This window comes from Elephantulus edwardii, unplaced genomic scaffold (genome assembly GCF_000299155.1).
Source record: "Elephantulus edwardii isolate Elephantulus edwardi_28Jun2011 unplaced genomic scaffold, EleEdw1.0 scaffold00003, whole genome shotgun sequence".
Taxonomy (NCBI): domain Eukaryota; kingdom Metazoa; phylum Chordata; class Mammalia; order Macroscelidea; family Macroscelididae; genus Elephantulus; species Elephantulus edwardii.
In genome coordinates, this window is record NW_006399753.1 from 3396002 (window position 1) to 3417784 (window position 21783).

A 21783-nucleotide genomic window follows, 5' to 3' on the forward strand; every position below is an offset into this window, starting at 1 on the left:
TCCCACCAACAGTGAATAAGGGTTCCAGTTTCTCCACAACCTCGCCAGCAGTTGTTGCTTACTGTTCTGTTAAATTTTGCTATCCTGACTGGGGTGAGAGGATATCTTATAGTTGTTTTAATTTGCATCTCTCTTAGAGCTAGGGATTTTGAACATTTCTTCATGTGCTTGTTGACCATCTAAATGTCTTCTTTGGTGAAGTGTCTGTTCATATCCTGTGTCCATTTTTCAATTATTTACCTTTATCTTGTTGTGGTGCTCAAGTATTTTATAAATTCTGGATAGAAGTCCCTTATTTGATATGTAATTACCAAATACTTTTTCCCAGTCTGTGGCTTCCCTTTTTACCCTGTTGGTGAAGTTTTTGGATGTGCATGTTGTTGTTTTTGTTATGTGCCGTCGAGTTGTTTGCGACTCATAGTGACCCTATGTACAGCAGCCCTAAACTCTGCTCTGTCCTCTGCCAATCACACCGTCTCTGATACACCCATCCTGATGACCCCAGTCACTGAATCAGTCCACCTCATAGAGGGTCTTCCCCTCTTGCGCCTGCTCTCCACCCTCCCAAGCATGATGTCCCTCTCCAAGGACTTGTCCCTCCTTACAGCATGTCCAAAGTATGTTAGATGGAGCCTCAGAATCCTTGCCTCCAAGGAGCCACCGGTTTAACCCTTTCCAGGATGAATCTGTATGTTTTCCTAGCAGTCCATGGTACCCTCAACACTCTTCTCCAGCACCACAGCTCAAAGGCATCAATTCTCCTTCTATCCTCTTTGGTCATGTGCATAAGGATTTTATTTTTAGAAGTTCCCAATGAATGTGTATTCTTATCATTGCAGAAGTCCAGAGTGAAGGCTGCATAGTGGAGTGAACTTGGGGGAGGGATCGCATAACAATGAAAGAGTTTTTCTTTTCAAGGAGATGAATGATTTGGGGGTAGGGGGTGGGCAGGGAGAAAAGTGCAACAATGAATGACTGGAAATCGTAAGCATCTGTAAACTTTCATTAAAATTAAGAAATTAAAAAAACCAAATAATGCTGCAATAAAAAAGAAAGTCCACTTCCCCACCACTCCCCCCCCAATACTTTAAGCTCCTCCTGTGCTATTTCCTCCCTGAAAATACCTACTGGAGGGTCAGCCCTGAGCTGGTTCTGACTCATCAGCACACAGTAACAACAACCACAAGAACAATAGCTGTTTACTCTAAACAGAGTTCCATGAGTGGCATTGATGGTTAGGTACATGATTGCTAGCAGGGAGGTTGGTGGTTCAAAGGAACCTGGAGGTGCCTCAGAGATGGGTTTAGTGGTCTGCATCTGAAAGGCCACACCTTGAAAAGCCCCTGGGCAGTTCTCTGCACACCAGGGTTGTCAGGAGTTGGTGTTAGTTCCACAGCAACCAGCAAGAACAACCTGGACCATGTTGTTACTATTTTTTTTTAACCCTGAAACTTTTTAAAAAAAATTTTATTAATTTTAATGAACAGTTTAAAAGTGATACATGATAGCATATTATGATTATCACAGGAATCCAGAATTAAGGTTGCATAGTGGAGTGCATTTGGGTGGCTGGGGGGTCAGGGTCGGGGTCGGGGGGATTGTATACCAAAGAAGTTTATCTTTTGCTTTTCAAAGAGAGGAGTGAACTGGGGGGACGGGGGTAAAGAAAAAGTACAATAATGAATGAATGAAAATCCAAAATCTCTGTAAATGTTCATGTTGTTACTATTTAAAAAAATTAATTTATATTGGTTTACTTAAAATGTTCATATACATACCAGCCATGTTATTTTTATTTTTTTCAGCCATGTTATTTACTATTGCTTTGATACTTCTCATTTTTCTTCTAGAGATAGGCTCTGATGTAATTGAAAAAGTGATGTGTTTCCATATGTAAATGTATGTTCTGGTGTATTTCAAGAAAGTGGTTTTAGTTAGTTAATGTTAGTTGCAAATGTTTGTATAGTTAGTTACAAATAATTGTTAGTTATTCCAGCCCTTTGGGAAGTATTTTACCAGGCACTTAGACTCCTTGTGATTTGAAGATTACAGAATCAGCGTCTAATACAGGGTTGATGGCAGTGTAGCTGGGAGTTGTAGTACAAAACGGGTACCAGCATCAGCCGGGAGCCTGGGTGATGCTGGGGCTTAGCCGCTGGCCCGCTGGCCCCTTAGGCTCCAGGCGAAGCAGTCTCCACCGCAGATGCTGGTGGAGACTGAGGGCAGTTCTCCCCTGTCTCAGGGCGGCTCTCAGGTGGAATTGAGAAGGCGACTTTGCTGCTGAAGAGTCCTGGCCCGCAGTGTCTTGATCTGCACTGACGAGGTGACACAGTCCTAAGACTCCTTCCAGGTCCCAGGCAGGGAGTCTGGTTCTCTCCAGGGAAGTGAGAGTTCAGATTAAGTTCTGAATATTCCCTGCTCCTTGAAGCACAGTCTGGTTAGTGCCCACTGAGCCCCTCCCTGCAGACTCTTGAGCACCCCTTTTTCACTCTGGGGACTTTCCGTTGCTTCATGTCAGCACTTTGGAAAGGGCTCCCTGGCCATAGGTGGCACTGTTGCACTTGAACAGAGTTTTTTAGCCTGGTTTCCAGTTGTAAGCGCAGTAAGATTCAAGGAGCGGCCCTAGGAGTTGATTCCTCATTTAGTGCTTCAGAGCAGCACGGTGGCTGCGAGAGCTGGGGTCCAGGGAAGGTGTCCTCGGTACCTCGTATTTACATTCTGACATTTTCACAGCCTGAAAACTTCTGACGTGTAGTATGAACACTGCGAGATTGGACTTCTCTTCCAGAGTTAGAAACCAGCCAGGCATGGCTACTAATAAGGAAGTTGGTGGTTCAAATCCACCAACTGCTCTTCCAGACAAAGATGGACAGTCTCCTCCTGTACAGATTTACAGCCTTGGAAACCTGAAAGAGCTGGAATTGTGTCCAAGGCAGAGCTGGGTTTCTGCTCTGCGCTGTGTCACTGTCGACACCCAGGGTGGCCCCTACTTGCTGTTTCCCTGCTGTGGGGTCAGCTGGCTTCTGGATGGCAGAGGAGGACAGGAAGCATGGGTTATTCCCACCCTTTCATCTCGGCTCCAGGCTCGGCAGCCCCCTCCCCGGCCCTCCTTTCTCTCTGCGGGCCTTGGTGGCTTCCTGCCTTGCTGACAGCCACTGGCTTCTTGGCACTTTCATGGCTGTGCAGCTGGCCCCTGACTCGACAAATTGATTTTAGGAGATAGGCTCCAATGTGGAAGCATGGTGATCAAAGTACTTGGCCACGAAGCAAAAAGTTGGTGGTTCGAAATCACCAGATGCTCTGATTGAGAAAGATGCTGTGGTCTGCTTTCATAAAAATGACAGCCTTCAAAATGAGGCCCTACGAGGTAGTTCTGCTCTGTCCTGCCGAGTTGCTAAAGTCGGTATCACCTCAGGGACTATGGGCCTTAAAAAAATCCTGTTTGCCTGATTTTTGATTTGAATCAGCCTTGTGGTACCTTCCCCAGTTCCATGCCATTTTGAGGGAAATAAGATCCTGACACTTGTTTAAGAACGATGGGGCCGCCCGCTTAGCAAGTGGACAGGAGAGGTACGGAGGCCTTGCACAGCGTGTCCTTGACACGGGAACGGTGACTGTCCACTTTTCTTCTCTGGCTAGAAAAGTGCTGCTTTCCCTTCGAGCAGAGGCCCCTCGGATTCCCACGCTGTGCTGTCATGAGAAGGGCTGGTAGTGTGTTTAACAGGGTTTTTCTTTCCCAGTAAAAGCCCGTGCTCTGTTCTCTCTTCCAGGGGCGCAGGAAGTCCTCATTGACCCAGGTACACGTGTCTTCTGCTTGGCTCTTTGCTGTTCCCTGTGGTGCTTGTTTCCTGGTGGCGAATGAGTCGCAGAGGGACGCTCCGGGACTGTGTGCGTGGGGACCTTCTGATTTAAGAAACGTTAAATCAGAACAGCTAAAAGCCCAATTACCAATTATTGGTGGGTGCCAGGGGGGCGGGTGCCCTGCTGCTGTGAGTTGTGTGCTGAAGAGGAAGACGCCTGTAGCATGGGGACTGGAATGATTGGATATTGTGTCTTCAATCCTCTGAATGCATTGAGCATGCTTGTCCTGTTAATTTCAAATTCCTAATGGTATCGACTGCTTTGCCTCTGTGGGCCATGCTCCTCTCCATGTCAATGGGAATTCTGTTTTGCATTTTGTGTGTGTTCTTAACGAGGAAGGACATTTTGCATTTGTTACAGAGGTGGGTTTTCTGTTGTCCTGACACCTTGTGCCATTGACACAGCAAACATGTCTTTTTTCAGGTGCTGTTTTTCTCCCAGTGAGCACTGTTATTTTCTGGCTTGTTAACAACAGGGACAGAGGAGAAATGATTTAAAAATGGAAGCGCCCTTCATCTGAAGACTAGAATCCAGGCAGCCATGCCTTACTTAACCGGCTTTGAGTGCCCAGCACGTTTTCCATGGTTCTTCCTGTGTGTCTTGCCTCTGAAATGAAGTGGCTTTAAGTTTGCAGGGCGTTAGTGTTTGCGTTGAATTCTTCCTCTAGCCTGGTGGCCACGTTTCTATAGAGCAGGGAAACAAATGCTTTATTCTGTTCTCAGGAGACCCGAGTTGCTGATTAGAAACCTTGGGGTCTGTCCTGACAACTGGGCTTTATGGACAGAGAGGGCAAGTGACCCCCAGAGGCAGAGTGGAGGGAACGTGAACTAGAGATTGAGTTCATTAGTATTCGATCAGTAGAAGCCGTCAAGCCCAAGCCTGCTTGCTGGCTGTAAATGGCACGCAGCATTTCAGTGTGTTGATCATTTTCCTTTGTAGAATCCGGTGCTGATGCTAATGAGACAGTGTAGAGAAAATCCATCATTTGTTGAGATTTAAAAAGGACTATGTATTTTTCACTTGTAACCGTTCCTAATAAGCTGGAAAGGTGCAATGGAGTCAGAAGATTGAGAGTCACCGTTCTATAGGAATGTACCAGCTACTGCTGCTGAGACCTGCATCCACAGGCAGCCCCGGGAACCAGCACTGGCACCTCTGTAAGGGCCCAGCCTAGACTATGTGGACTTGACCTTGGCTTAACCCAGGTTAAGATATTTCAGGAGAAGACGGTTTTCCTGTCTGTCCCTGCCTCCTGGGCCTCCACCATGGATGGACATCTCGGAAGGCCTTTGCTGACCACCTGGTGCTGCTACTCTGTTAGTGTAACTTGCTTGGAGACTGTGTTGGTGGTCAGTTTGTTGTAGAGCATCATCTCACAGCTGCTATGAGGTTTAGTTCTCCTCGGTCTTGTCATCTGAGTAGCTGGGTCACTGACTTGCTCAGCCCTGCAGAGAACCTGTTTGGGTGACCCCTCACTGAATTACATCACTTCCAAGTTTCGGTGGATATAATATTTGGAGGTAAATGCTTTCAGAATTTATTTTTCCTAAATTCTCACCACTGGACCAATACGCAGCGTCAGGATAGATGGCTACGCAATCAGCAGCACCCTCCGTACCAGCGGTCAGGAGATCAGGAGATGAATTGCAGTGGATAGTCAGGGATTTCTTCACATTACTGAGGAGCAGTGATGTCAGTTTGAGGGCTAAGATGCATTCAGTTTAGGCCACTTTTTGGTCACTTGCCATGTATCTGAGAGCTGGACAATGAATAAGGATGACAGAAGAAGAATCGACGCCTTTGAGCTGTGGTGTTGCAGAAGAGCACTGAACATCCCATGGTCTGCCGAAAGAACGGAGATGTCTTGGAGAGGGTGCAGCCAGACTGTTCCTTGAAAGCAAAGATGACAAAACTTTGTCTCACATACTTGGGGATGTTGCTAGAACAAGCTGTTGGTGTTGGAGCTGCGTGCTGAACGTCCCATGGATTGCCAAAAGAACAAACAGATATGTCTTAGAGCAGGTGCAGCCCGAGTGCTCCTTGGAGTCAGGGGTAGAGAAGCTTCCTTCATATCTCATGCATTGGACATGTTGGCAGGAGAGGCTATTTCTTGTCAAGAGATGGCTGGGAAAGGAGGTCAGTGAAGAAAAGACAGATCTTTGATGAGATGCACTGATCTACAGTGTCTGGAGTAGTGGGTCCAGATATGCCAGAGGTGATGAGGATAGTCAGGATAGGACAGTGGTCAGACCTCATGGTTGCTATGAGTCGCCCTTGACCCGGTGACCCTTAACAACAAAAGCTGAAAGAGCAAACAAGCCTTTATAATCCATGCTGCGTAGAGCACTTAGGTGGTGAAGCTGTGTCTCCTATAGCAGGAGGGAACAGTCCTTGAAAAAAGACATCACGCCGGGAAAGGTAGAGACAACTAAAGAAGGGAAGGTTCTTACCAAGGAGGCTTGACACAGTGGCGGTAACCGTGAACTTGAGGATGGGCCAGGGGAGGGCAGGCTCCAACCGATTGTTCATAGGGTCGCTGTGAGTTGACTTGATGCCACCTAACATCATGGATATATTACTGCAAGTAAGATCTTTCTGTGTTTATTTTTCCACAGTTATGCCCCAAATGTGAAGGTTTTTACGCACTTTAGTACAGTTCATCCTTTTGAAGTGTGAATCAGAGAGCTCTGGTGGCCTAGTGGCAAGGAGCTGCAACTACAATCCCAGAGGCGAATGGTTCGAATCCACCAGATGCTCTGCCGGAGAAGGAGGGACAATCTCCTCCTGTACCAGTCAGATCTGATTTGACGGTACACGCAACAAAAATAATAATGAAGTGTGAATCAGTGGTTTATGGTATATTCACAAAGTTGTGTATCAGCAGTCAGCTTTGGGATATTTTCATCACCCCAGCAGGAGCCTCTTAGCCGTTATTAGTTAATCTGTGTTTCTCCCGTCTCAACACTCAGCCTTGGACAGCTATTAAATTCCTTTACTATTCAGATAGTTCATAAAGCAGAATCCTGCGTTTGCCCGAAGGCTGAAGATGCTGAGGACCTCCCATGTGCTTAATGACTGTTTCTGTCTGTTTGGAGAAATGCCTATTAGCATTTCTTTACCATTTTAAAATTGGGTTGGATTTTAATTTTTTTTTAAGATAAAAAAATAATTTAAAAATGTAAACTGGTTAATTAGTCCTGTCTTCTTTTTTCAGGGTTCTTTTTTAAATATTTGAGCTATAAGAGTTCTTTATATTTACTGGGCCCAAGCTCATGACTGGCTATATAATTTGTGAATATTTTCTCATTCTGTAACTTCTTACGTTTTCACTTATACAATAACTCAGAACTGACTGTTGCTAACATTGAGAAGAACACTTAATTGTGCTTCTACAAAATCTCAACCTAGACCAAGAAGTTGTGTGAACAGAACAAGGGAACACTGTATATGTGTTATAACTGAGAAAGGTGAGCATTAGGGGTGTATCCTTGGAAACTGACCCAAGGCTGAGCCTCTAGCAGATTCTCTGAGTTGCGTGGGACACCCGTCTTTCTGCTGTGGGACTGCTGGTGGACGTGAACTTCTTTTGTGACCTAGTGTCTGGCTGTTCAGGACCCCGGTCGGTGACGGGAGAAGGGTGGGCGTTTTGCCGTTGTCACATGGCCTGCTCTGTAGATGTCAGACAGGTCAGCTTGGCCTTAGTGTTGTTGAAATTTGTTCTCATTTACTTTCTACTGTGCATTTTTTGTCAGGATTCCTCCTCCTTTCTTCAGGTCACTTAAACACTACAACGCCTTCAATGTGTGTTTCTGGTTGCAGTGACTGGTGAATTGGTTTAAATGGTCTGCATCTGGTCATTTTTGGGTACTAACTCCCTGATCGGGTGGGTCGGGGTGGAGAACCACCCCCTTCTTGTCCAGACGTGGGGCTCTGCTCTGGGTCTGGCAGCTGCCATGAAGGCCCGGGCACGCTGTGGACTCTGAGCTTCCTCACACACACACGGTGCTCTGGATGTGAGTCCTCCGTGGCCGCCTGCACCCTGGGGCCTTGCAGTCATGGGGCTCCTCCCAGAGCCCGGCACACAGGAGGGGTTCCTGTCGGTTGTGTTCACCTCCACAGCACCTAACAACAGCATTCGTCAGCTTGGTCCCATGCAGGTAGCTCTTCAAAGGGCATAATAGTCAAGCATCATTTCTGTGTGTGTATGTGTACTGTCGAATCGGATTCGACTGGACAGAAGGAGATTGCCTCTCCTTCTCCAGCTGAGCATCTGGTGGATTCAAACTATGCACCTTTGGGATTGCAGTGCAGCATCTTACCACTAGGTCTCCAGATCTACCTTTATTTGGTTTTAAAATGGCCTCCGGAGATGTTTCTGGTTTAAAGTTTACAAATTATTTTAGGGCAGAACTTTCAGGGTTTTGGTCAATCTTTATGGGTTTAGGAAGTCTGGAGTCCGTGACAGTGTGACATTTTATTCTGTATTTCCCCCTCTTCGATCAGGATTCTTGTCAGGATTCTGATACTAATGTTTTGTAGTGGTGGCTGGGCACCACTCGGTTCTTCTGGGATCATTGCAAAGGAGGCAGCAGTGGAGGTGATTAACTGCACATTCCATATCCTCTGCCTATTCCTGACTCTTCCTCTCTTGCTCAAGGTGAATGAAAATCAATTGTTCTTGGGTAACTGCACATCCTATTTTCAGTAGAATTGTGTGTAATTTAATGTTTACCAGAATTCTAACGTTTTAAACATTTGTAATTTTGAAAAATATCTAAAACATGGAAGTTTCATTTTCAAAAGCAGCACGAGGAATTTTGACATTCTCTTCCAGATGCACCAGTTGTTGATATTTGCTGTATTACTTGACTTCTCTTTATGTGTGTACGTGTATTTTGGAGCCATGTGGCAGTCACTTGCAGACTTGCTACGCCTTCCCTAAGTATCCCACGTGTAATTCCTGAGCACAAGGTCAGTCCTTTACATAGACAGGAATGGGGTCCCGTTTGCAAAAGCACACTCAGGAGGCCCACCATCGACCTAGTGCCTTTGTCTGTTTTCTGGCCTTTGCTGCAGTTCCACTGGCTGTCTGGGTGCAATGGCTTTTCTCTGATGTTGAATCCAGGTCAGGACAATACCTTGCCTTTTATTTCCAAGCTTCTATGCGCCATTTCATCTGAAGAAATCTCACCGTCCTTTTTATATTTTATGATGTTGATGTTTCTGAAGAATACAGACTATTTATTTTGTAGAACATTTCTCCTTTTGAGTATTTTTGAAGTTTCTTCATGGTGATGAGGTGATGGGTTTTGAGGAGAAGGTAGGAAGAAGTGATGCTGGATGTGCCCTTGTGTCTGGTTTGGTGGTTTGTCTCAGTGTTGGCTGGGTTAACTTGGATCATTTGTCAAAGAGGAGTTGACCAGATCTCACCACTGTAAAGTTAATACTCTCCCTTTTATAACTCACTATACAAAGACATTCTAATAGACTATACCTGACTGTGGATAACATGAAGAATGGTAATTCTAGGAAATGTAATTGTGCTCATGTGAAACCTGCACGTAGATTCAGAACACGGTGCAACCAGAGCGCTCCTTGGAGTCCGAGGATGGTGACGCTTTGTTTCACACACATTGGCATGTTGCTAGGAGAGGCTGTTTCTTGGAGAGGACATCAGACTTGGAAAGGTGGAAGGTCAGCGGAGAGCAGGACCCTCGGGGAGTGGAGTGACACAGTGTGTTAGGGAGGATAAGAATGGTGCAGGATGGGACAGGTTTCAGATCTGTTGCTTGTTATGAGTCCTACTTGACTCCACAGCACTTCCAACAACAACAGACACGTTGACTTCACTTGATGGATACACAGGAATCATTGACTGTATCTGTGGAAAGAGATTGTGGAATAGCTTAATAGCGACAGTCAAAACCAGGGCTGACTGTGCAAGTTCAAACTGAAGCAGAAGAAAATGAAAACAAGTGCATGAGAATCAAAATATGATATTGAGTATATCTCAAGAATAGATAAACATTAAACATTAGTGACTAAGGCCAGAGAAGTTTTGAGGTGACATCACGGACGCCATCCATAAAGAAAGCAAAGGATCATTACAAAGACAGGGGAGAAAGAAAAGACCAAAATTGATGCCAGAGGCAACTCTGACACTTGCACTAGAACTTGGACCAAAGCAAGGAGAAGGAAGGCTGAAGTCAAAGAGATGAAGAGAAGATTTCAAAAGGCAGCTCAGGAAGACAAAACAGAGTATTATAATGAAATACACGGAACCATTTCAGGAAGCAGCGTAAGATCAAGAACCAAAAAAAGCATCTGGAACCAGTGGTAATGACAGAAGAAAGTCAAGTTACATTGCAGGTGCTGGCCAAAAATAAGGCCCCAGGAATTGATGGAAAACCAGTTGATAAGTTTCAACAAACAGATGCAGTCCTAGATGCTCTCACTAGTCTATGCCAAGAAATTTGGAACACAGCTACCTGGCCAGCTGACTGGAAGAGATGTATATTTGTTTCCATTAAAAAGAAGAAAAACACAACCCAACCAACCCAACCCTTATGTGATCCAGAAGACTGGAAGTTATCAAACAATGTGTATAATATCACATGCAAAGAAAATCTTGCTGAAGATTATTTAACAAGAACTGGAGCAGTACATCGAGATACATTGAGGGAACTGCCAGAAATTCAAGCTGGATTCAGAAGGGGCAGTGGAACAGGGCGTCTCATTTCTGATGTTTGATCTTGGCTGAAAGCAGGAGAATACAAGAAAGATGTTTATCTGTGTTTTATTGACTGTGCAAAGGCATTTGACTGTGCGGATGTTAATAAACTATGGGTAATATTGAGAAGAGTGGGGATCCCAGAACACTTAATTGGTGCTCATGAGAAACATATACATACACCAAGAAGCTGCTGTCTAGACAGGTTGAGGGAACACTAGATGCTTTAAAATCAGGAAAAATGTGTGTCAGGGTTGTATCCTTTCTCCAGACCTACTCAGTTTGAGTGCTGCTTTGCGAAGCTATGAGAAGGCCTATTTGAAGAAGAATGTGGCGTTAGGCTTGGAAGAAGGCTCCCAGCAACCTGCATTACGCAGATGACACAATCTTGCTCCCTGAAAGTGAAGACTTGAAACGCTTGCTGCAGTGGAACAAAGACCACAGCCTTCAGGATGGATTACGTCCCAATATCAAGAAGACAAAATTCCTCACCACGGGGCTGATGGGCACTATGATGGTAGATGGAAAAAAAGATCAAAGTTGTCAATAATTTCCTGTACTTGGATCCACAGTCAACATCAATGGCAACAGCAGCTAAGAATTCAAAAGACAAGTTACATTGGAGAAAAAAAATCTACTCTGAAGGAGTGCTCCAAAGTGCTGAAGAGCAAGATGTCCGATTAAGGGCTAAAGTGCATTCTAATGCAAGCCATGTTGTTGTTGTTGTGGACTGTGGAGTTGGAGCTGACCCCCAGCTGACCCTCCAGCAGGTTTTCAGAGGCAGTTAGATGCATGGGAGGAGATTGCCCATCCTTCTCCTGCAGAGCATCTGATGGATTCGAACTGTGTGCCTTTAGGATTGCATTGCAACGTCTTACCAGTAAGCTACCAGAGCTCCCTGTCTTTTCAGGTACTTCCTGTTAATCTGAATATTGGACCGTGAATAAGGATGTCAGCAAAAACATCTGTGCATTTGAATTGTAGTGTTGTAGAAGAGCGCTGAACATCCTGTGGACTGCTCGAAGAACAAGCAAGTCTATCTTGAAGGAAATGCAACAGGGGCTCTCCTTAGAGGCAAGGCTGATAAAAGTTTGTCTAACCTACTTTGAGAGAGCTGGACAGTGACTACGGATGATAGAAGGAGAGTTGACGCATTTGAGCTTTGGTGCTGGAGTAGGGTATTGACTATACCATGGACTGCTAGGAGAACAAACAAGTTCATCCTGGAGAGGGTGAAGCCACGCTGCTCCTTGGAGGCAAGGATTTTGAAGCTCCGTCTGACATACTTTGGACATGTTTCAAGGAGGGATCAGTCCTTAGAGAGGGATGTCATGCTTGGGAGCTTGGAGGGACAGCACAGGAGGGGAAGACCCTCAGTGTGATGGATTGATTCTGTACCTGGGGTAGTGGGGATAGGCATGTCAGAGACAATAAGGTTGGTGAGGGATAGAGCAGGGTTTGGGGCTGTTGTACGTAGGGTCGCTATGAGTCGCAAACCACTCGACGGCACATAACAACAACAGCAGCACCTAATTTGGGTTTGTTGTCAGGAGAGGCCAGTTGTTGGAAAAGGCCATCATGCTTGGAGCACAGAAGGGTCAGAGAAGGACAGGAAGACCTCACACAGGACGAACTGTGAGAGTGAGCCTGAGCGTGGTGGAGATGTGAGGACGGTCCAGCAAAGGACACGGTTCGGATCTGTTCTGCACAGGGCGGTGGGCCGTCATTGACCTGACGGCACCTAACAGCAACAGCAACAGCAGCAGTTCTGATGGAAAATTTCTCCCAAGCTCTTCCCTGTATGACTTCAATGGCTAGGGAATGAGGTGTTCTGCTTTGTGACGAGGCTGGATAGAAACAGGAAACGTGAGCCAGGCTGAGAATACTGGTTGTTATGGGCCTTGCCTGGACTGGCTGTCCTTGTGCAGGCCTCTCTTGAGGGTGCAGCCTGGCCCTTTGCTGGTACCCAGGGCTTTGAATCATGGGTACATGTGCCAGCTCTGCCACCATCTTCCAGACAGCTCAGCGAGTTACTGCGAGTGTGTCACAGAGGAGCACAGACACGGCCCTGATCAACGTTGAGTGCCGTTCTGTGATGGTGAGAACTACTGCTGAAAAGAAGAGTGCAACCACCGCACTCGGCCACCGCGCTCAACCACCACGCATGGCCACCGCGCCCGGCCACCACACTCGGCCACCACGCTCAACCACCACGCATGGCCACTGTGTCCGGCCACCGCGCCCAACCACTGTGCACGGCCACCATGCACCACCTCAGTGAGCCAGGAGGGCTGACGTGGGGAGGAGACTGGGGGTGGGGGTACTGAGCACTGCGCAGGGACAGATGAGGTGAAGGGCTGTCTGGAAGGAATGTGTGACTAAGCATCATATGTGTGAAAATTAACAAGAGGTGCCTTACAGGTGTACTGGGAAGGGAGGAGACAGAGGAAAATGTGTAACAGTGAATACATGAAAAGCCAGCCTTTCTGTAAACTATGGTTACAGTCACAATAAAAAAAAAGTTCCTTTTCCCCCGTACAGATTCCAGTCCACTGCTGTCAAATTGCTTTAGTTCAGTGTGGCCCTGCAAGGCAGAGCAAAGGGACCCCAGGGTTGCCAGGGCTGTGGTGTTTATCTATTTATTAATTACAGTAACTGGAATGACCATTTCTAGGCAGGTTGGCATCCATCCGAGCTTTCACACACGCATTGTTCTGTGGCTCTGACTACAGGCCCCTGCTGTACACCGCCCCTCCATCCTCTCGCCGCCCACCTTCAGCATTTGATCCCTGGACAGACGCTGCCCTTCTGAGCCTGTGTGACTGAGGGTCCTGACGCCGGGCATCTCCCCGTCATTACTACCCCCCTTTAGATCCGTCTCCTGTTTGCTTTCAATTGGGCTGGCCGGGTGGAGTGGAGCTCCAAGCCCCAAGGGCAGCGAGGCGCCACCAGTGTCTGCAGGGCCGGCCAGCCTGACCAGAGGGTCAGCTTCACAGCAGCTCTGCTGTGTCTTTCTGCTGGGGCCTGGATCCTAGGGATGTGATGTCAGAGCTAGCATTGAAACCCTGGTGCCACCGTGTCACCAGGGCTCTTTAAGAACTATTATAGACAGGGCGCAAACTATGAAGACTTTTTCCAAATGTTTGCTGTGTGGGATCAGTGGGACGCATTCAATTACCCCCTTGTTTGTTCCAGTCTTTGAAACCACAAAGGCCATGGACTAAAAAAACCCAGAGTATGTTTGTTGTCTTCCCCTTGGCTCGCAGGCGCGCTGACCACCAATGGTATCAATCCTGACACCAGCACCGAGATTGGCCGTGCCAAGAATTGCCTGAGCCCCGAAGACATCATTGACAAGTACAAGGAGGCCATCTCCTACTACAGCAAGGTGAGGCCCCGCACTGCACCTGGGGTGGTCGCCAGACAGTGTGTCTCAGCTGCTTCCCTGTTTGTGAAATGCACAAGAGTGTCTCTCGTTCAAGAGGATACGTGTTTCCCTACGTAAACTTGAGAAATGGGAAAACAAGCGGTCACCTGGCTCACCACGGAGGGCGTTAACTGCTGCCTCAGTGCTCGAGTGTTCACCAGTGTCAGCAGTGCTCAGTTTCTCTCTGGTCTTTCTGTCAGCACCCCAGTGCTCACTGTGGTGACCTGTATTGTCCGTGAGGGCTCTTCTGTGTTTTTCTTTTTGCCTTTGTGTAACATTTTTTTTTAACCTTTTATTGTGACTTTGGGGAAAGTTTGCAGAGAAAATTAGTTTCCATTCAGCCACTCATGTGTTTTGTGTCCTGACATTCATTCCAGTCCGTGCAGTGCACCAGCTCTCTCCCCGAGTTGATGATCCCTTGACCATCTCTCCCTGCCGTCATTTAAGTGACCAGTGAGTGCTCCATCTCATGGATGTGCTCTTGTTTTATTTTGGACCTAAAACTTTAAATACTGCAAAAATACTTTCTGAAATGCTGGGGGAAATAAGCACAATAAAAACTCAAGAAGGAGAGGGGAGAGGAGCTGAGTAAACCAGGAAAGCCGTCTCGCTCCCTCATTGGAACTTTGTTTGGAGAATGATGGCTGTCAGACATTTGACGTAGATCTTTCACCACCAACTGTGCTTCAAAAAAATGGATATATGCGGAAATATAGTTTACAAAATGCCATCTATCTCCACATAATACTGTGCTGTCAATGTGATTCCATGTAGATAGGAATTTGAAGAGCTCACTGCTCAAGGCAGACGTCCTTTACGAGTTATGCTAAAGCATTGTTTGTTTTGAGAAGTTAAGTCTCTAAGGGATATTTTTGGTTGGAGGTTTCAAAGTTATTTCAGAGCAGTATTTTCAAGGGTTCAGCTCCCCTCCAGGCCTCTACAAAGTCTGTAGTCCATGAGAGTTTCAATTTCTCCCTTTGGATCATGATTCTTCCATAGAGTCTTTGGTTTAAATGTTAAGTAAGCTATGCATCTGGGAGCTGGACTGCGAATCAGCATGACAGAAGAACGGATGCCTTTGAGCTGTGGTGTTGGAGAAGAGCACTGAACATCCCGTGGACGGTGATTCTGTTGGTGGTGGACGCTTACCTTGTCTCACTTTCCCCACTGTTTCCATGTAAAGCACTGAAAAGTGCTCTTCTGACTATTCTTGTATGGGCGTTCCTTTATATTAAATTTATAGACATTTAATTGCTGGATATGTGTTGGCTTACTTCCAATTACTCTCAGATTTTTTTCTCCAGTAGGAAATAAAAAGATGTGCAGTCATTTTTTAACCAGTCTTCTGGTACTGAATTTAACTTAGTTTCTGTTTCTTCCTACTAATGTAAGTGCTGGTGGCCTAATGGGTTAGGAGTTACTTACGTTGCCAACTCAGAGGCAAGTGGTTCATATCTACTAGTTGCTCTGCAGAGGAAGACGAGGCAGTCTCCTCCTGTGCAATGGACAGCCTCTGGAAACCCTTTGAGGGTCAGTGGTGCTTGTCCAAGAGAGAGACTGTCCGCAGTGCTGTGTCAATGTCCTTGGAGACACATCTTTGTGGACAGTTTCTTTTTTTTTAAGGGAACAATCTCTCAAAGTAGACTTGAATGAAAGAGTACATATGTTGGTTTTTTAAAAAGGTTTTTATTCTTCCTTACCATATTGTCTTCCACAAAGATGAACAATTTACCTTCCAATGAACGAAATTGCCTATTATCCTTTTAAAATATTAAATGGTTTGTCATTGTTTTGCATTTGTACATCTGAGTTCGGCAGTGCAGTGCTATGTTGTCTTCTGATCCAACATGAACTTGACTTTCACATTTGTTTCAGTGGTGGTTCCCCTTTCTCTAGCTGGACTTTCCTTCCTTTACTTCCTTACCTTCCATCTCCCATACTCTCCTGTCCTCCTGAAAAGCCGGGAGACTGTTTCCTAGCCCTTAAAGTGGTTTTTAAAGTTGCTCCATCTCTGTGAAATGGCAGGGTATTAAACTCCCTCGTACAGTTCCTACGCCTGATTGCATTGATGTGTATCCACAAATACAGCTGCACATCTCTTAACCTGAGCATGTGTGGCATATATCTTCCTCCTAACACATGAATTCTTTCTCAGGGTTCACTGTAAATCATTTGCTGTATAGTTTAAAAGATACACATTTAATAAAAATATGTGAAAAACCTGAACTTTCATTCTCACTTTGTTGGAAGCTGTTTTGAGGACTTTTTGAAGGAAGTAATTTTATACCGATTCATCATGTTATCATCCTTTTTAAAACTGTTCTGTTAAATGCTTTATGGAAATCGACTCCTGTGGCAGGTTCCTCCGTCAGTGCTGACCGGCGGCCGCTATGTCAGGCTGGCCCTGGGGTCCTCTGGTAGTTTCCAAGGCTGAAAACCTTTACCGGAGGAGACGGCCCATCTTTCTCGTGTGGAGTGGCCAGTGAGTTCCCACCTCTGACGTTTTGGTCAGAAAGATGAGGCAGTGCTTGCTGATGAAGACTGACAGCCTTGGAAGCCCGTGAGGCGGTTCTGTCTGTCCTGCGGGTCATTGTGAGGGAGACATGTACACAGAGGCCGTCCCTTTCTGGGTGTCTTCCTGGCCCTTCATCTGGGGAGCTGCAGTGGGGTCTGAGAAGTAGGAAAAAGCAGCTCTGTGATGGAAAACAAGAAAGCCATTTCAGCAGATTTTCACACAGGCAGCCAGACTCCGGCAGCAACGTGAGGTGAGTTTCTGGATGCACTAAAACTGTAGGTGTAAGAGTCTCAAAGTGCCCTAGAGAAGAGGAATAATAAGTGGAAATAGATACTAGAGTATCCAAAGATATTCTTTTGAAATTTTGCAAAATAGCAAGTTATTGTGATTGCTTTATTTTAATGAATGCAAACAGAACTTTTGATTCCATACAAGTCATTTTTAACTGATGAGGCAATGTCGCAGAGGACCTGAATTTTTAAAATGTGGCTGAACCAGAACATTAACCTAATGCTGGAGATTACATTGAAGTCCTGCTGGAAATTCTGTCTCCCTCTTTGAAAAGTAAGGCAGCGTGTTCCTTGCATAGTAACCAGATCTCTTACCGGGCAGAGTCGGAAACAGCAGTGTTCAGCTCAAAGATGGAGGCTGACTGCATGCATTTGAGTGTGTGTGGCACAAATCTAGTGCCGTGAGAGGACTCACCATGTCCCTTTGAGTCTCCCATTCCCACACACTCACGGTTTACAGATCTAGGCCTTTGTGGTTTTCACTTCCATGGCCATGACGTAACTAGTTTAAAATGATGATAGAAACACATGGGTGTTTTTAGACTCACGCATTGCTACTCACCTCTTCCTCCCCTCCAGGTGACCGTGCTTGCTCAGAAGGACATGTCTCAGGTGGGGAGGGGCTGTTGCAGCATCTCTGAGTCCTGGGTCTTGAAGGTGCTGAGACAGAAATGACGTTCCCCTTCCTGCTGATGAGACCCCTCCTTTGTCCCCCCAGTATAAGAACGCTGGTGTGATCGAGCTGGAGGCTTGTGTCAAAGCGGTGCGTGTTCTCGCAATTCAGAAACGGAGCATGGAGGCCTCGGAATTCCTCCAGAATGCAGTGTACATTAACCTCCGCCAGGTGAGTGTCTGTGCTCCTCACAGAGGCCGTTCCTGGGAGTGTACCTGAGAACCCGGCTTGTTTCTCAGTGGGACTCAGTCTGGTACAGGTAAACCTGTGGTGGTGTAATTTGACACCTTAATCTAGGCTGGTCACCCTAATTTGATGCTTCCCTTCCCTTCTATATGTCATGGTATGTTCCGTTTGGAACTCAGAGTTTGCTGTCTTTTGATACTTCAGTCATCAGAAAGCTGTGACCCTCGCCAGCTTTGCGGTGTTGAGCGTGCAGCGTCCCTGCCTGCCTTCACCCTGCCATTTCGGACGTGGTTGCTGTCCGTAAAGGAACGTCCGTCCCTGGGTGGTTAGCCTGTCTGGTTGTTATCTGTGCAGCCTAATGTGTGTGACAGTCCTTCACATAGCTTCTCTTCCACTGTGGGGACGCAGCAAGTATTACCTAAACCCGAATCTAGCGGTGATTTTCAATAAAAACAGAACCTTAAACTGAAAATAGACCCTAAGGGCTTCTTTAAAGCAAACACCAGGTCAATTTGCCTAGTAAAGATGGTGCAAGGGTGGCGAGGCTTCATTTCGCCTACTGTGGACATGCTGTCTGGAGGGAGCAGCCCATTCTGAGAAAGGAGGGTCAGAGGAGGAGACCCTCAGCCAGGTAGTCGCTGCAGTGACTACCAGATGGACATGAGCGTATCAGAGGCCGTGCGGATGTGCAGGCCAGGGCAGCGCTCACATCCGGGTGCTTAGGTCAGTCGAATGGCACCAAACAACAGCTAACCAGTGAGGGCGTCTGCCTCCAGCACTGTACGCTGCTCGGGAAGCAGAGCTGGCAGGGGTGGGGGGACAAAGGGGGCAGGGACGGGCAGGAGGTAAAAATGTGCAACAGGGAATGAATGAAAACCTAACTTTTCGGCACACTTTTGTTAAAATCACAATTAAAATGAAAATTTTATTTAAAAAAACCCCCAGACCCCACATTTACTGTTTATAAATTGAATGATAGGACTTGCTAATTTCAAGGTTTAAGGAAAGCTAGGTTTTGAAATGTTACTTTAGTAATCGGAATATTAATTTAAAAATAATGAACTAAAAAAGAATTGTCTGAGGTCACATTGACAGCACTGAAGGGTGAGCTGTGAGAGCAGCTTTATGGGGCGGGGACAGTTTGGAAGGAGAAGGGGAGAGTGTTACTCAACTTGAAGAAAGTTATCATGTCACTGAATTAGACGTCTTGAAGTTGTTGAATTGGCTTGTGTTCTGCTGTTTGTATTCTCAGTAACAATGACAAAATAAAATGTAAAAAAATATTAAAAGAAATAAGCAGATAAACTCCCCAGAATTAGGAAAACATTTGGCTATGTCTTAAGAATATAGAATCCGCAAATTTACAGTCCAGAGAGGTTTTAGAAATGCTCCCGGCCTAAATCAGTCTTTTCAGATCAGGTGAACAAGGCTCAGCTTTGTACCATTTGGCGACCGGTGATGATGATTAGAATCCCAATGGCTTTAGTTTACCAGATGTCTGTGAACCTACCAGAGTGCTGGGAGAGGAAGGCTGATGAGAGAAGTCTGCCCTCACATCTGACAATTTATTAGGAGAGACAGACCTGAGCCAGTGTGACAGGTGGAAGAAAGGAGGGACAGGTGCGAAGGAAGCGGATGACAGAGGCTTTACCACGGCTTGGAAAGAGGTCAGGTTAGTCTCTGCTGCAGGGAGTTTGAGCTGGGACTTGAGTGATAGGAGTGGAGATAGCCTGGCCAAGAGGAGCCTGGACGCGAGCCCTTCAGGAAGATGGGCTAGCAAGGAAACGTCTCGCAGGAGGAACCAGAAAACACCCGGTGTATGGTATAGCACACGCAGTAAGACCGGCTGCAGAAGGAGAGAAAGATGGTCAGAGACAGAGACACAGAGAAAGAGATGGACAGAGAGAAACAGGTGGAGAGGCCCAGAGAGAGATGATGAAAGAGAGAGAGACAGATGGACAGAGACAGGTGGTCAGAGACAGACAGATGGACTGAGACAGAAGTGGTCAGAGGCAGAAAAGATGGACAAAGGCAGATGAACAGACTCAAAAGTGGTCAGAAGCAGTGAGAAAAAAAAAGAGACAGATGGACAGAGTTAGAGTGGCACAGATGGGTAGAGACGGGACGTGGAGAGAGATGGAGACTGAGAGCTGGAGACCGAGAAAGGCACAGGTCAGCACAGCCACGTGAGGAATTTTAGACTGCTCTGAAGAACCACGGAGGAAGCAGCAGAGCCTCTGCGTTGGCAGCCCGCTGACTTTGGTGCCCCCGCTGGAGTGTCCTGAGAACACGGTGCTCGTCTTTCTCTGAGAGGCAGACCACTCACCTGCCTTTCGGTTAGCCGATTGCTTAGCCCACTGCACCACCAGGCTCCTTGGGCTGTAAGCGTCTTAGCTTCCTTTGCACCTTGGCCAGTGAGTAAGGAAGAGCCAGCAAGAATCAGTGCCTTTTTGTTTTAAAATTTATTTTTTTAAATTATTTTCTGTGTGTGTACCGTCAAATTGGATCTGACTGGTACAGGAGGAGATGGCCCCTCCTTCTCCGGCAGAGCATCTGGTGGATTTGAACCGCCTATCTCTGGGATTGCAGTGCAGCTTCTTGCCACTAGGCCACCAGAGCCCCCCTAAGAATCAGTGCCTTTGAATGGCGTGTTGGAGAGGAGAACTGAGTTCTCACGGGTCCTCCTGAGACGTAAGGGTGATGGAATTTCGTCTCGCATACTTTGGGCGTGTTGTGAGGAGGGCCGGTCCTTGGAGGAGGGTATCATGCTGGGAAAGTGGAAGATGAACGAAAGAGAGGAGGCCCTTCAACAAGGAGGGAGAGTAGTGACTGTAACGGTGGGTTGAGCATATCAGAGATGGTGAAGGGGGCAGGGTGGGGCCAGCTTCTGATCTCTTGTTCAGAGAGAGGGTCGCTGGGAGTTGCAGACCTCTTGATAGTAACAACAACAACCGTAATGAGACTTAAGTATGTAAGTCTCTCTATGGAAGCTTCTGGTTCGGGTTTTGGATCCAAAGAACAAAATCATTTCTCCTGAGGTCTCAGTTTTAAAGGCAAGAAACTAACCGTGTCTGCCAGCACTGTACTAGGGATCGTGTCTCTTTGGGAGAGGACCCTGTATCTGTGGGCTTTGTGGAGCGGGGGGTCGGGACAGCACTGGTAGGCGACATTGTAAGAGGTCGAGTGGATTCCGTTTTTGTTGAATATACGCACAGCAGAACGTATGCTGGTTCACTCCTCCACATCCAGCTCACGACTCTGACTCCATTCCTGGAGTCGCGGAGCCGTTTCACCCCTTCTCCGAGTTGTTTCTCCTCATTAGCGTGACCCCACGACCCTCTCTGGTTCCTGTCTGACCTTTCCAGCTGCTGCTGTCAGTTTGGTCCCTATAGATAGATCTGGAAAGAGCACCGTGCTCAGGGCTGACGTTCTTTCCTGGTGGGTGACATTTTAACAGTGCGTGGACTGATTTGGGCGGCCTTTAATTCCAGGCTCCCCGAGTTGGAGGGAAGAGGTTTTATGGAAGACAGACAGACTTGAAGGAACCGGGGACATGTGTGGAAAGATGATGCCGAGAAGGGCTGGGTCGGTGTGAGCGATGGTCAGAGCACGCATGCGCCTCCTGGCTCTGTCAGCCCACCTGGTACAGGAGGGGTGCTTCTGAGGCCAGTGGAGTTAGGGTGCTAGTTTTTATGGGAGGAGAGCAGGCAGCTCTGATTTTGCCCCAAAGCTCCCTTCTTGTCAGTGGATGGGGGGAAAATGAACTGCTGGACTGCAGATGGCTGGAGCTGCTCATTGAGGCCACAGCTCCAAGGAGGGTCTCTGGGGACCCCGGCTGGTGTGTCTCCTATGCAGCTAGCTTTGTTACATCTCCATGGTGACCTTTCCAAGTGTGAGACAAGTGGTCAGGGTGACTTTGTGTCAAAAAAGTAGGGCTTCCTAGTTGGAGGTTTGTTTGTTTTTTAAATGTCTATTTGTATTTTAGTACATAGTTACTATAGTATCTATAGTATAGTATACTATACTATAGCATAGTATCATGCTTGGGAGGGTGGAGGGACAGCGCAGGAGAGGAAGGCCCTCTATGAGGTGGATTGATTC

At 46.8% G+C, this 21783-nt stretch overlaps 1 protein-coding gene across 1 annotated transcript in view; it reads left to right on the forward strand.

Moving 5' to 3' along the window:
• Positions 1-21783, forward strand: part of TRAPPC9 (trafficking protein particle complex 9) — a 403698-nt gene that overhangs the window by 25417 nt on the left and 356498 nt on the right. Inside the window, exons 4-6 of the mRNA XM_006879266.1 lie at positions 3771-3797; positions 13858-13979; positions 17542-17667. Of these exons, the coding sequence (XP_006879328.1) occupies positions 3771-3797; positions 13858-13979; positions 17542-17667 (275 nt within the window). The remainder of the gene's footprint in view (positions 1-3770; positions 3798-13857; positions 13980-17541; positions 17668-21783) is intronic.